Source organism: Lepidochelys kempii, chromosome 7, assembly GCF_965140285.1.
Source record: "Lepidochelys kempii isolate rLepKem1 chromosome 7, rLepKem1.hap1, whole genome shotgun sequence".
Classification (NCBI taxonomy): domain Eukaryota; kingdom Metazoa; phylum Chordata; order Testudines; family Cheloniidae; genus Lepidochelys; species Lepidochelys kempii.
Window position 1 is genome coordinate 51,600,978 of NC_136386.1, and position 13,025 is coordinate 51,614,002.

Genomic DNA, 13,025 nt, shown 5'->3' on the forward strand with positions numbered 1-13,025 from the left:
AGTTTTTAAGGTCAGGCTTGACAAAGCCCTGGCTGGGATGATTTGGTTGGGGATCGGTCCTGCTTTGAGCAGGGGGTTGGACCGGATGACCTCCTGAGGTCCCTTCCAACCCTGATATTCTATGATTCTAAAGGTGACTTACCTGGCAGCCGGAGGTTCACCACTCTGTCGAACAGGTTCCGCTCGGCTGTCACGCGATTCAGCACCTGGTTCAACAGCTGTGCGGGGACAGGAGAGATGTCAGGAGAGACTGTTCCTATCTCTCAGACAGGGCGCCTGCCTGAGCAGGACGGAGCAGCCCCTTTCCAGCCATCAGCCCCAGCCCCAAGTGGGTTCATTGCCCTCAGAGAGCACACCTGCCCCATGCGGGGCCTTCCCAGGAGATTGCCCCTCTTCTTCTAGCTGCTCCTGAACCTCCCACCAGCTGGACAAGAGGCATCTGGCTGAGCACGTCCCATGGATTGCTAAGGATCCACACCACAGAGCACGACAACAGCAGACTGCAGCCCTCCCATCCCTACCAGGGCAATGCCTGGGGGAACTGCAGCTCCCAGCATTCCATTAGGAGTGGACAGCGCAGCTGCACTGCGTGAGATGGCAGCAGCACTGCAACACTCCTTCTGTGGGAGCATGCTGACTCCCAGCAGGCTACACACACATCAGCAGTGCATGCAGTGCTGGTAGCCCCTGGTGTGCAATGGGCCATAACCTGCAGCGATAAGAGGCTGAACATGTGGGCAGTCACACTGGCTGCGTTCCAGGCTGCGGTCAGTATGGAGAAAGCTCTCACCAAGGAGAAGCTACAGTCACAGGCCACATCACGGCCAATGGCAGAACTGATCAGAGTGGGCCAACCAAGAGCCAGCTATGAGCAGGGCTGGGTGCAGGCGCTTGCTGGCTAACAGCTGCCAATGGCCCAAGGAGCTCTCTGCTGAGCCCAGGACCTAGCAGGACTAGGACTGCTGGTCTCCAAACACAGCAAGGAAACAGCTCAGGCCCAGGAGGCTGCTGGGCAATCACATACAGTAACTCCTCACTTAAAGTCATCCCAGTCAACATTGTTTTGTTGCTGATCAATTAGGGAACAAGCTCGTTTAAAGTTGGGCATTGCTCCCTTATAACGTTGTTTGGCAGCTGCCTACTTTGTCCACTGCTTGCAGAAAGAGCAGCCCATTGGAGCTAGCTGGTGGGAGCTTGGAACCAGGGTGGACTGGGAGCCCCCACATCAGCTCCTCTAAGTTCCCTGTGCGGGGGTAGCCGCCCTGCAGGCTATCAATTGCTGGGCAGTTCAGCTGTCCCTTCCCGCTCTGCCTTGGAGCTGCTCCCTGGAGCCTCCTGCTTGCTGGGCAGGGCAGGGAGAAGAGGGGTGCTAAAGTTAGGGTGTCCCCCGCTCCTTTACCCCATCAGGCCATCTCCACAGAGCAGGAGGGGACACGACAGAGCTCAGAACAGCTGCTGTCTCAACTTCCTGATCTACTTAAAAAGGCAGCGTACTTAGAGTGGGGTCAGTGTACTTAAAGGGGCAATGTGCATCTCTCTCTCGCTCAGGCAGGGAGTGTGTCTCTGTCTGCCATGCTGTCTCCCCTCCCTCCATTCGTGCTGCTGCCTTGTAGAGTGTGAGGCTACATTAACAATGTGTTAACCCTTGAGGGCTCAGCCAAATGCTAGTTCATCATTTATCAGTAAAGCATTCCTTGGGAAATATCCCAACCTCTTCCACCCTCTGACTTCACCACCTCAACCAAGTTTCACAATCATCATTGCTGTGTACAGTATTAAATTTTTTAAAACTTAATAGTGTGTATGTGTATATATATTATATATATAAAAAATATAGTCTTTTGTCTGGTGAAAAAAATTTCCCTGGAACCTAACCCTGCCTATTTACATTAATTCTTAAGGGGAAATTGGATTCACTTAAAGTATCATTTTTCAGGAACATAACTACAATGTTAAGTGAGGAGTTAGTGTACAACAAAGCTCCACCCAGACGAGCAGCAGGCTTCTGCCCCGCCTGGCAGTGAAACTGAATGTTGTTAGGCTCCAGGGTGAACCCCACACTGGGACAGCTGAGGCTCTGGGCGTGCCCTTTCCAGCACAGAGCCCACCTCAGCTCACTTGGCACGCTTGCTCTGCCACCATCATGGCTACTCTTCTTTCAGCTGAAGGCAAATCCCTGGTGCAGTCAAGTAGGGCCAGCTCCAGCAGGACCCCCATAGCGCAGGGCACATCTGGTACCAGCACCACATGGGCACCCAGTGCTCCCTGTCCGCAGCAGGGCGAGCCATGAGAGCAGACTGGCCCACTCTCGCTCTCCCCCTTCCCCGCACACCCCAGACCTCACTCTGCCCTACCTGCATCTGTATAACCCCCTTCACTGGCCGTGTCCTCTCTCAAGGCAGCGAGGCCCCACCCTGGCTACACATCAGCTGACCCTGCCAGCATACCCCCTTGTTGTGGTCTATCCTGGGACACAGGCATGGCACCACAGCAGCCTGGGGAAAGCTGCTGGTGGTGCTCCCCTCTCCTGTACAGCACTCCTCCTGTAGCCCCCCATTATAGCCCTAAGCATGCAGGAAGCAAGGGGCATGCCACTGCGCTCTGGTGGGTGGCTGGGCTCAGAGCTGTGCTGCCAGCTCAGCTGGCCAAGGTGGGCTCCAGGAGGCTTGTGCCAAGTCACTCCTGGCACAGTATCCCCTGCCTGGAGCCCTGGCCAGACGACAAGGTCCAAACCAACCTCTCCGAGTGGAGCCACAGAAGGGAGCCTTAGGACCTAGCACAGGCGAGGGATCACCACCTCGCAATTCCAGCCAATGATTGGTGGCTGGCCAGAGCAGAGCTCTGGGAAAGAGACGTCCAGTCTCGATTTACAGACTCCCAGGACAGAGAATCCCTCCGGCCCAGGCACATTGCTCTGAGGGGCTAGGGCCTCACTTGGACAACTGGGGTCATGCTTCATTTGATCTTTGCCCAATTCAGCTTCCTGTCCTGGCTCGTGCTCTGTCTTTGGCTGCTGGATGTCAAAGGCCTCTGCTCGCAGCCACATTCTCCCTATGGAGGGACTCGACCTGGGGTCAATCACCTCTTACTTCTCATTTCAATAAGCTGTTAGTGCAGCTGCTCGTCACACCAAAGGGGACTCGTAAAACCAAGCATTATGTCAGTTCAAGGCTGCGTGCAGATATGGACTGCAGATAGGTAGTTGCTAAACTGATTTTAGCTTTACTAGCTTTAGCCACAGTGCTGTGGTTGGCAACAGAGGTGCCAAGGTGGGAATAGCAGTGGGTCAGGATTAAGGAGCAAGGACAGAGCTGGAGAGGGGGAAATCCCAGGATAGCAACAGCTGGGGGCTGCAGGTCAGTTGCCAGGAGCACTGGCAGAGCTGAGAAGGGGTGGAAGCTAGAGACTGTAACAGCAGAGGGCTGTTGATTAGGATTGAAGGGCACTGGCACAGCAAGAGTGGGTGCCGAGGTCTGGAATACCCACCCTAACTATTTCAGGTTCCAAGTAAGGCTAGCTCTCCCCTCCCCTGCTTCCCTTGAGTTCACGACAAACAGATGATTGCATCTCTTCTCTCTCAGGGCTTTGTACAACTGCCATCTCCGCAGGATCTGAGCACCTGCCATGTGAAAGCCACTGGCATGGGGAGGTCCTTAGTGTGCAGTCTGGAACATGCATCTCTTCCCCCTCATGGGGCTGCAGGGAGTTCTGCCTGGGACGGGTTTCTGTGGGGTGGGGGCTGATGAGGTGCCTGCTGGAAAAGCTTAACCACAAAGGAGCGCTTGGCAGCACCAAGAGTCGGCCAGATTTCTCCCACAATAGCTGCTCGCAGATGCGTCAGCCTGAGACACTGATGCTGGATCCCCTGGGTTGGTAGCTTTAATAGGGACATCCAGGAAGGGGGCTCTATATTCGTGCCATCCTGCCCTCAGCAGAGGGTGCTCTCGCCTGCTCCACCAGCTCCCAGCATGGGGATGTACCTGGGCAAGTCTCCTGAGCAGCAGCTCCGAGGAGGGGCGACTCCAGTCGAGGAAAATCTCAGGGGCCAGCGTGACAGTCATTTCCAGCACTCTGAGCAGGCTTACTGACAGGTCAAAGCAGGTCGCGCACACCTTCAGCTGGCGGCTGTCCACAAAGTTCCTCTCCAGGCGCTCTGCCGCCTGCTGGATCTGCCCGGGCACAGGGCACAGCTCAGTACAGGGCCTTGCAAGGAACAGAGGCCTCCACCCGCTCATGCACCCATCAGGGCTGTGCTGCTTGACTCTGCAACCAGGCCGCCCTGGCCTGGCTCCCAGAGCCCACCCCTGCATAGCCTGCTGGGCTCCCCGCTAGGTGCCGTCCAGCCAAGCCCCAGCACTCACCTCCTGGATCATGCCAATGAACTCCGAGAAGGCCCAGTTGAGCTGGTTGAGAACGCTGTTGAGGAAGCTGGGTGCCATGTCACAGTCACTGCGCAGCAGATTGGCCATATGCTGCTGCAGCAAGGTGGAAGGGCACGGCTCTAGGACCAAAGGGCAGCAGAGTCAAGGGCAGACCCGGCAGTGGGCAGCCTGGGATGCCCAGCTAAGGGAGGCAGGCAGCTGGGGAAGGCACAGGCCTGGTGCTATGCAGCACTTTAAGGCCAGGAGGGAGACTGAGCATGAAGCAGATAGCCCCTTGTGCCCGGCTTCTGGACAGTGAGTAGAGATGGCAGGTGCCCTGCAAGGCTAGGTCCACACACTATTCTGAGCACAGAGCTTGCCCGTGGGCTGCCAGCACTGCCCTGCATAAGCTGGGCTACAGCTGTGCACAGTTGTAGCTCTCCCTCCCTTCCTCCCTTCCAGGGGAACAGCAGCCCTGAGCTAACCAAGCCTCTAGTGCTCAGCTTCAGAAAGCCCCAGACCAGTTCAGTAGTAATCTCTCCTGATGCCAGCATCACAGTCATTGCCCCATGCCTACACACCCGCCCCCTCATGTGGGCCCTGGCCTGCCCGGCTGTGCTCTGAAGGCCAGTGAGGAAGGTGCTCCCTCCCTGAGATGGGGCAGAGCCCTTCCCCAGGGCTGCGCTCCCGGAGCCCAGGCAGGTCATTTCTCAGCACTCCCACCATTGCTCCCCAGCTCAGCCCTCTTGGCGTTGGCAACCCCCGGCACAAACACACTGGGGCCCAATGCGGCTCAGCCAGCCAGGGGCCTTTAACAGTGTCCCTCCCTGGCACAGACGGGGCTCGGGCCTGAGCATTGCCCAGCAGGGGAGGGAAAAGGAGGGGATGGGACACTGGGCCAGGATAGACACTGCACCGCATCCCCTAGTCACTGCCACAGCTGCAGGTCCCAGCACTGAGCCATGCCTGCCACAGCAGGGGAGCTGCCATGTTCTTGTCTGTGGGGCAGAGCCCCAGTGGGGAAAGCAGACAGCAGCAGCTCCCTACAGCTGCAGCGCAGTGCCCCCGCGTGTCCTGCTAAGCGGAGCCACCCCGGTCTCAGCAGCCAGAGCCCCGCTACCAGGAGGAACTGACTGGCACCAACAGCGGCCATGGGACTGGCCCAGACAATGAGCAGCAGGGCCTGCAGCTTCCCGTTGCAGCAGGGAACCCGCATGCTACAGACCAGGGCACTTTGCCCTGCCCTCCTGAGGGACGGAGGGGTGCCTGGCCCAGCAGCATACTGCTCCTCTGAACGCTCCCTCCTGCCTATAGCAAGGGCCAAAATGCCCGGGTCTAAGGGACGTGGGCCTGGTTCCCGGGGCTGCCAGGCCAGAAGGGAGCAGGGGCTGTGCCTTTGTGGACAGCCTGCATGCACTTCCAACGCAGCAGGAGGCTCAAGCTGCTTGGGGGGTGCCTCTGGCAGTGGGACCTGGTTCTCCGGGGCAGGGGAGTAGCACTTCCCTCAAGCCGCCCCTCAGACACAGCCCGCGCAATGGGCACTGCATTGGAATCAGCCCCTTGTCCCCCTGCCCCGCTCAGGCAGGGGGAGGGCCCAAGGGCACCTCTGTGGAACATGTTCCCTTGCAATTAGGGCAGCTTTCATTATTGGTTCAGGGGCTGCACAGACCAGCAGTGCCAGGAGCCAGGCCCATCCTTCTGCCCGCTCAGAGCTTTCCCAATCAGATGCAGGGGCACCCAGGAGCAGAGCCACACCACCGCTGCCCCTGGGGGTGCGGCAAGCATGCCACACAGTTGCCAGCATGGGACACTGGAATGTTACCATGGCGCTCTCTAGCCCGCAGGCCAAGGCAGAGGCTGGCGCGGCTCATACCCTGGATCTGCCAGCTCTGTCCACCCCCCCGTCGCAGCAACTCCCTCCCCCGCCACACACACACCCCTCTCTCAGGCAGGAGGCAGCCACCCTGCTCAGTGAGCCAGGAAGCCACCACCATGGTAATGGCAGCCCTAGGTGAGTGGCCCTGCTCTGCACAGCTGCAGCAGGGGTTCAGGGCACTGCCATGAGCTGCCCCATCTCCCTGGCACAGAGCCGAGATGCAGGCCGAGGAGCCCCTCCCCTGCCAGGGCTCCCACCAGGACTGGAGAGGGTCGGGGGCAGGCCAGGGGCACACCAGGAGGGGAAGCACCAGGGGACGAAGAGCTACTGCACCACCACACAAGACAGGGCCGAGCAAACAGCAAACTTACGCTGGAGGCTAGCAACAGACAGCTCTCCTGGGCCCCCGAGAGAGAGAGACAAGACAGCAGCATTACAGAGGGGCAAAGTGCAGTGCAGCCTGGGTGCACAGTGCAGCACCTATAACTGCAGGGCCCTACGCCCACACCCAGAGCTGTGCACCGGCCGCTGACCTGGCATCACCAGAGCTCTCCACTGGAGGAGAGCGAGGCCCAGCAGCTTGTACGCACACACACTCCCCACCCAGAGCCCAGCTGCACGTGCATACACACACCCCAAGACCCTGCGGCTTGTGCACGCACGCACACACACACATGCACCCTTGCCCCCAAGGCCCAGTGTCCCTCACACAGCTCCACGTAGGGAGCAGTGCTCCAGGGGCTGATGAGCAAAGGGGATAGACAAAAGGGAGGTCACAGAAAGGAGGATACCACCATCACTCCTCTATTAACCAGCACCCAGTGTGGGCATGCCAGGTGCCTGGGTGGCCGTGCGATATTTGGATTCGTTTGCTGTTCTGTGGCCTCCACTTCCGCTAGTGCAGCTGGTTTGCCCAGGGCTTGTGTGGAGATGGGGTGCTTGGGAACAGCAAGGCCTGCTCACAGAACTTGCTGGATCCCCAGACCACCTATTGCCCCAGCGAACAGACCAAGACTGGCCCTTTCAACACCTGGCTGGCTGGAGCCAGGGGGACACGGCCCCAGTCATTACTGCAGCAAAGCCGGCTGCGGCCAGCTGCCCTGGCACCCGCTGCTGTCCGCAAGCAAGGCCCCAGGCCGGGCCTGATCCCCAGGCCACGACAGCACAGAAGTGCAATGGTACAAGGGCACCAGGGCAGTGGGGGATGGAGAAGAGAACAGGCCCCCCTCAAGCTGCGGCCATTGTATGCTCCCTAGCGCTCCAAGAAGCCTCTGCTCACGCCTCCTCCATCACCTGCTGAAGAGCCCCTGGCTCGGCGTTTGCACACTGCTGGGGCTGTTCCCAGCACCACCGGCTGGGCCTGCTGGACACATCCCTGGTTCCCCAACAACAGGGCCCTGCTAGATCCCGGTGCCAGACCCCGTGACCCATACCACTCTCAATGCCGCAAGCGCCCCAGCACCAAGCGCCGCCCCCCCATACCGCCCTCAATGCTGCGAGTGCCCCAGCACCAGACCCTACCAGTCCCCACCCTTCCCTCCATCAATGCCGCAAGCGCCTCGCGCCAGACCCCACCCTTCCCACTCCACAGCTGCGAGCATCCCAGCGCCATACCCTTGCCTCCCCTGAAAATGTCGTGAGTGCCCCAGCACCAGACACTGCTCCCCTCAGTGCCATGAGCGCCCCGGCACCAGACCCTGCCCCCACCCCACTCACTCTGCAGGCTGGGGAGATTGGCATCCTCGGGCTTGGTTTTCAGTAGGTGCGGGAGCCGCGTGTACCTGTATCCAAACCCACAGCCCTGCGGGGAGGGAGATAACGGCAGGGTTAGGACAGGGCTCCCTAGGCCTCCACGGCAGAGCGCCGAGCTGCGCCAGGCAGGCTGAAGGGGACATTGCAGGTGCTGCCCAGCCTGCCAGGGAGAGGGCTGAGACCTCTCGCCTGCAGCTGAGTGATGGCCCCAGAGGCATGGGCCCAGGCAGCTGGCAGCAACAGGCAGTGGGACCTTACCCGCCACAGCCGAACGAGGATCCAGTTGGTCTGCGCCCAAGGCCGCTGCTCGTAGGGAGCCAGCAGGTTCCTCATCATGGATATTCGCCTGCCAGACAGAAGGGACAGATTGACAGCCAGGAACATAAGGAGGGCAGGGTGGCACTTTCGGGGCTCCTAGAGGGCAGGGGAAGTAGAATGGCACCAATGTCTGCAGGGCCAGCACCAGCGGCACACCCAGGGGAGGGGTGGGGCCAGCACCTGGGGGAGGGGTTAAAGTTAAGCTATTTCTTCCCTTCCCGAGCTAGTCTGCAGCTGATCTACCCCAGCAGCCATAATCACTGCTACTGCCCTTGGCCCAGCCTGCTCCAGCCTAGGGACCTCTCAGCCATGCAGCCCTCCCCCACATTGTCCTGACACCCACTCTTCCACTCCCAGCTCCTTTGCCCCAGCTCCCCACGGCAGTTCAGGGTGCAGATCGGGACTTACTGCTCCTCCGGGATCCTCTCCACGGCCCGCAGCGAGTGTGGGTAGCAGACATAGCTGGCCAGCGCCTGCATCAGCGAGTCCCGGATGTCTGGGGGCAGACGAGAGGGGCTAGGCTGACACAGCAGGGCCAGGCCTGTGGCTGAGCTGTGCAGGGAGCCAGGGAAGGGACTGGTCCCCAGCAGGAGGGACAAGTGGCATTTTAAATGGTACAATCCAGGGGCTGGCTAGGGCCTTATTAAACACACAGGCAACGGGTCCCCTCCTGCCAGCTCACTCCGCCCTGTGACCTCCCAGGTCCTGCCAGGCCAGGGGCCAGGCTTGGAGCCTCCTCAGGCCTTCTCCAGTCACAGGGTAACTGCCTAGTCCCTGCTCATCTCTGCCCATCACCTGCACAATGGGGAGGTCATGGATTCCCCTACCCCACGCAGCTGGGAAATGCATGGCCTCTGAGAAACAGCCTGTCTGCGCCCAGCCAAGACTGCAGGGATGGCACTGAGCCCTCCAGGCAGCTGCTATGGGTTTGCCATCAACAGATGAGCATGCCCAGGAGAACCCACCCCATGCCAGTAGCTAGGACACTCTGCCCTCCTTCCTCTTCCCCCACTAATGCAATTACCTTAGCAATTGCTAGGAAAGCCACCGCAGGGTGCCCAGCAGCCCTGACACAGCCTGGTCCCTTTGCTGCTCTCCAGCAGCCCCTTGCTGCCACAGGCAGGGTCTGGCAGCAAGATGGGGGCTGGTCACTGCCTGTGCCCTCAACCCCAACAGGCAGAACAGTCACCAGTTACCCCAAGAGAGCAGCCTCACCAGTGCCAACGATCCTGGAGTCAGCAAAGTGCTTGGCCAGGATGGCAGCAAGATGCGTCAGAGTCTCTTCATAGCCTGCAAGGAAAGAGATTGAGCAGGTGGAGAGGTGTCAGTCCATCAGTAGTTACAGGGGCTCTGGGCACAGTCCCACACCCTCAGGCGGTCGCGGGAACCACCCCTGCTGTGAAGCTGGGCGGCAGAGTTTGTTCCTATGTAATATAACTAGGTCTCATCCATGTGGTGCAACAATAACCATGGGAACAGTAACTGACAGGGCATCTCTGCCCGAGATGCAGAGAGCCTGACATCATTGCTCTGAGGGGGGTGTTTTGAGTCAGCCTCCCTGGACGTAGCAGCTGCCAGGTGCCTGGAGAATCCCACAAAAGGCCAGCCATGAAAATAACCAACGGCTCCAAGTCTTAGCTGCGTGTATGGGGACGAGGGGTGCTGGACATAGGGAAGCCCCAGCACAGCAGGGAAGGACAGGACTGCAGCTCTGGATGCTCAGGATAGCACACCTAAGCCCAACTGCCCCTTCAAGCTGGGAATACAAAGGGTATGGCTCCTGCAGCGGGCTCAGCCCATGTTAGGAGCAATGTAACACGTGCCATACGCTGCAAGAAAACATTGCCAGGGTGGACCCTCACTGGGGACACTGGACACTGCTATTCTCTGCCTCAGGGTTTGAACCCTTCAGGAGCAGGGCTCTGGCTCCATGGCACGCCAGGCACGGCTGGACAAGAGGAGCCAGCAGGTCTGCGAGTCTCTTCAATCACCTGCACACACACGGCCGTTCTGGATTAGCACTTTGGTAGCTGCGGGCCAGCTGGGTCTGGCGCTGCACACTCTGACAGAACCCAGGCCTCAGACCTTCTTACTCCCCAAGTCGGCACACCCCATGTCCTGGGGGGGATGCCCACACCGGCCCCATGATGCCTCTCGCCGGGAGAGAAGCAGTGTATCACCCACCTGCCCACCCACCCTCCCTCCCACCTCAAAGAGCAAGCGGATTTTCACTCAAACCCATCAGAACAAGGGGAGGGACAGCTCAGTGGTTTGAGCATTGGCCTGCTAAACCCAGGGTTGTGAGTTCAATCCTTGAGGGGGCCATTTAGGGATCTGGGGCAAAAATTGGGGCTTGGTCCTGCTTTGAGCAGGGGGTTGGACTAGATGACCTCCTGAGGTCCCTTCCAACCCTGATAGTCTATGATTCTATGAACACCACACCAAACGGCCTCCTCCCTGACACAGGAGCACAGAGCAAGTCGGGCACTGGAGCGAGCATGGCCAGCCTGGCTCTCAGACCCAAGGGACTCAGCAGGGAGACTAGCATTGCCATTGGCTACGCAAAGAGCCAGGAGTAGCCCAGCAAGGAAAGCCAGACACTGCAGAGGACCACACAGGGCAGGGACACAGAGGGTCGGAACACCCTGATCGGGGAGCTGACCCATCTCTCAGTGACTGCCAGGGTCTTGGCTTGCATTGGGCCTTCAGATCTGCTCCCCACACCCTGACTGCTAGCACTTTCCCAATCCGCCAGCCAGCTCGGCATGGGGCTAACCCCACAGAAGCAAAGGGGATGATAGAACTGGGGAAGGACCTAAACCTGAAGGGGATCAGGGCAGGAAGGAGTCACAAATCACGCAGGGCCCCAGCTACATAGCGACTCCAGATGCAGAATCTGCCACAGACTCTCAGCTCCACTGGAGCAGAAGATGGCTTAGATAGCAAAGGCCTGGTGGCTGGGAAGGGAACAGGAACTGCTTATTCCACACCTTAGGTGTTGGCTCTGAAACCCAGTGACGACAGCTTTGCTGTTCGCCATTTCACTGCTGATAGTTTTAACAGAAACACCCCAGCTCATGCTTGTCACCCCCACCTTGGCAGGGAGTGAAGAGGACAGACATCCCTTCTGTGCTCCAAATCCAGCCACTTCCATTACCCTACTGTACCAAAAGTCATCTGCCAAAGTCTCCAGCCCCCCACCAGCCACCACTGTGGCAAGCTAGACACCCACAGGTCGAACTCCACACCACACTGCAGGAGCAGGGGCAGCATACAATAAAGGCAACACAATGGCCAAAGACTGCCTGGGCTCCTGGCTGCCTGCAGGTCCTCACATGCCGCAGGCTGAGAGCTAGCAGGTGACCAAGCCCAGGAAATCCCAAAGGGCCCCTTTGAAACCTCCGTCTAACTCAATAAGCTGTCCTCCCTCCCCGAGGAAATGGCCAGCACTCAGTGCAGAGATGAGCACACGGCAGGGGAAGCAGCCCCGATGTCTCCTGGGAGCTCACAGCCAGGGCACAGCTTTGTCCTGCCCAGCACCAATCTCAGCCCAGCATAAGTCAGCAGTGACGACAGCACGAGTCCCCTCCTCACCAGGGAGCTCCTCCATGCTATGGACAGGGCTGAAGTAGTTCTTCAGCGCGCTGTAGCTGTTCATGGCCACACTGAGGTAGAACTCCGGCATGAAGGCGAAGAGTGAGCCCGTCCTGTCCCCGTGCTCAATGGTGCGGATGCACACTCGCAGCAGCCAGTATATGTCCTGCATCTTCTCCTGCCAGGGAGAACACAGCCATGAAAGAGTCAGCTTCCACCCCAGGCATGCCAGAAAAGGATCTAGGCAACATACCAAAGTGATCGTTGCTGTCGGCACGAAGGATAAGAGGCTGAGAACTCAGTGGAGAGCCCCAGGACCATGCCATGCGGCTAGCCAGGGGCAGCTCAACCTGAAGCGGCTTTGAACAGAGGATGGAAGCTAAGCGTCGAAGAAGAAAGCAGAGTGCTGTCATCTTGGACTCCAACTCAGACAACACCTGGATGGATCTGTGAAACTTCTAGCAAGCTGGAGCGCCCTCAGATTGGTCTGGTCAGCCATAAGCGGATTCAGGAGGCACCTGACTAGACCTTTTATGCATACACCTTGACGCAGTGGATCAACAGCTGCCTACACAATAACTATAATAATAAATGTTAATGGGAAAAGGTCCAAAGGGGACACAAAAGGACTGGGTTTGGTCAAGCAAAAAGGCCTACTGGTATAACTCAAGGACTGGGTTAGGATCATGCCTGGCAAACAAAAGAGGAATGGGACCATAAATTAGTAACCCAAAACCGGTGTTGAGAATTAGGCCCAATGGTAAAGAAAATAATGAGGCGAGGAGCTGTTTTGTCCATTAAAAAAAAGCTGCCAAACAACAAATGCTAGCTGGGAGATGAGCTGCCCAAAAGCAGCGAGCCGTCACCCTCACAATCTCTAGGGCCTCCAGGAGCCACCACTGGTCCTTTACCATCCTAACTCTGAAAAATGTTCTGACCAACCTGGGCCAGAGAAAGGGAGTCAAAACACATCCCTGCCTGTAACAGGGTGCTGGCCAGGAGGTCCTGAGCCAGGCCCCTGTTAACCCAGCTCCAATTAAGAAGTATTAATTGGGTCTGGCTGAGTATGCCATACCTAATTACTAGAAGGGAACCACCTGTGGACCTTATTAGCCGAGGACTAT

General features: G+C 58.5%; 1 protein-coding gene across 10 annotated transcripts in view; it reads right to left on the minus strand.

Moving 5' to 3' along the window:
• Window positions 1–13,025, minus strand: part of RNF123 (ring finger protein 123) — a 157,421-nt gene that overhangs the window by 59,957 nt on the left and 84,439 nt on the right. For 9 of the 10 annotated variants that reach the window (XM_078853752.1, XM_073352674.2, XM_078853751.1 and 6 more), the window contains 8 exons: window positions 11,902–12,079; window positions 9,523–9,597; window positions 8,716–8,803; window positions 8,248–8,335; window positions 7,954–8,038; window positions 4,362–4,501; window positions 3,981–4,169; window positions 143–218 (listed from right to left, as the gene is read on the minus strand). In XM_078853752.1, the coding sequence (XP_078709878.1) occupies window positions 143–218; window positions 3,981–4,169; window positions 4,362–4,501; window positions 7,954–8,038; window positions 8,248–8,335; window positions 8,716–8,803; window positions 9,523–9,597; window positions 11,902–12,079 (919 nt within the window). The remainder of the gene's footprint in view (window positions 1–142; window positions 219–3,980; window positions 4,170–4,361; window positions 4,502–7,953; window positions 8,039–8,247; window positions 8,336–8,715; window positions 8,804–9,522; window positions 9,598–11,901; window positions 12,080–13,025) is intronic. The other variant, XM_078853754.1, reaches the window with a different exon arrangement.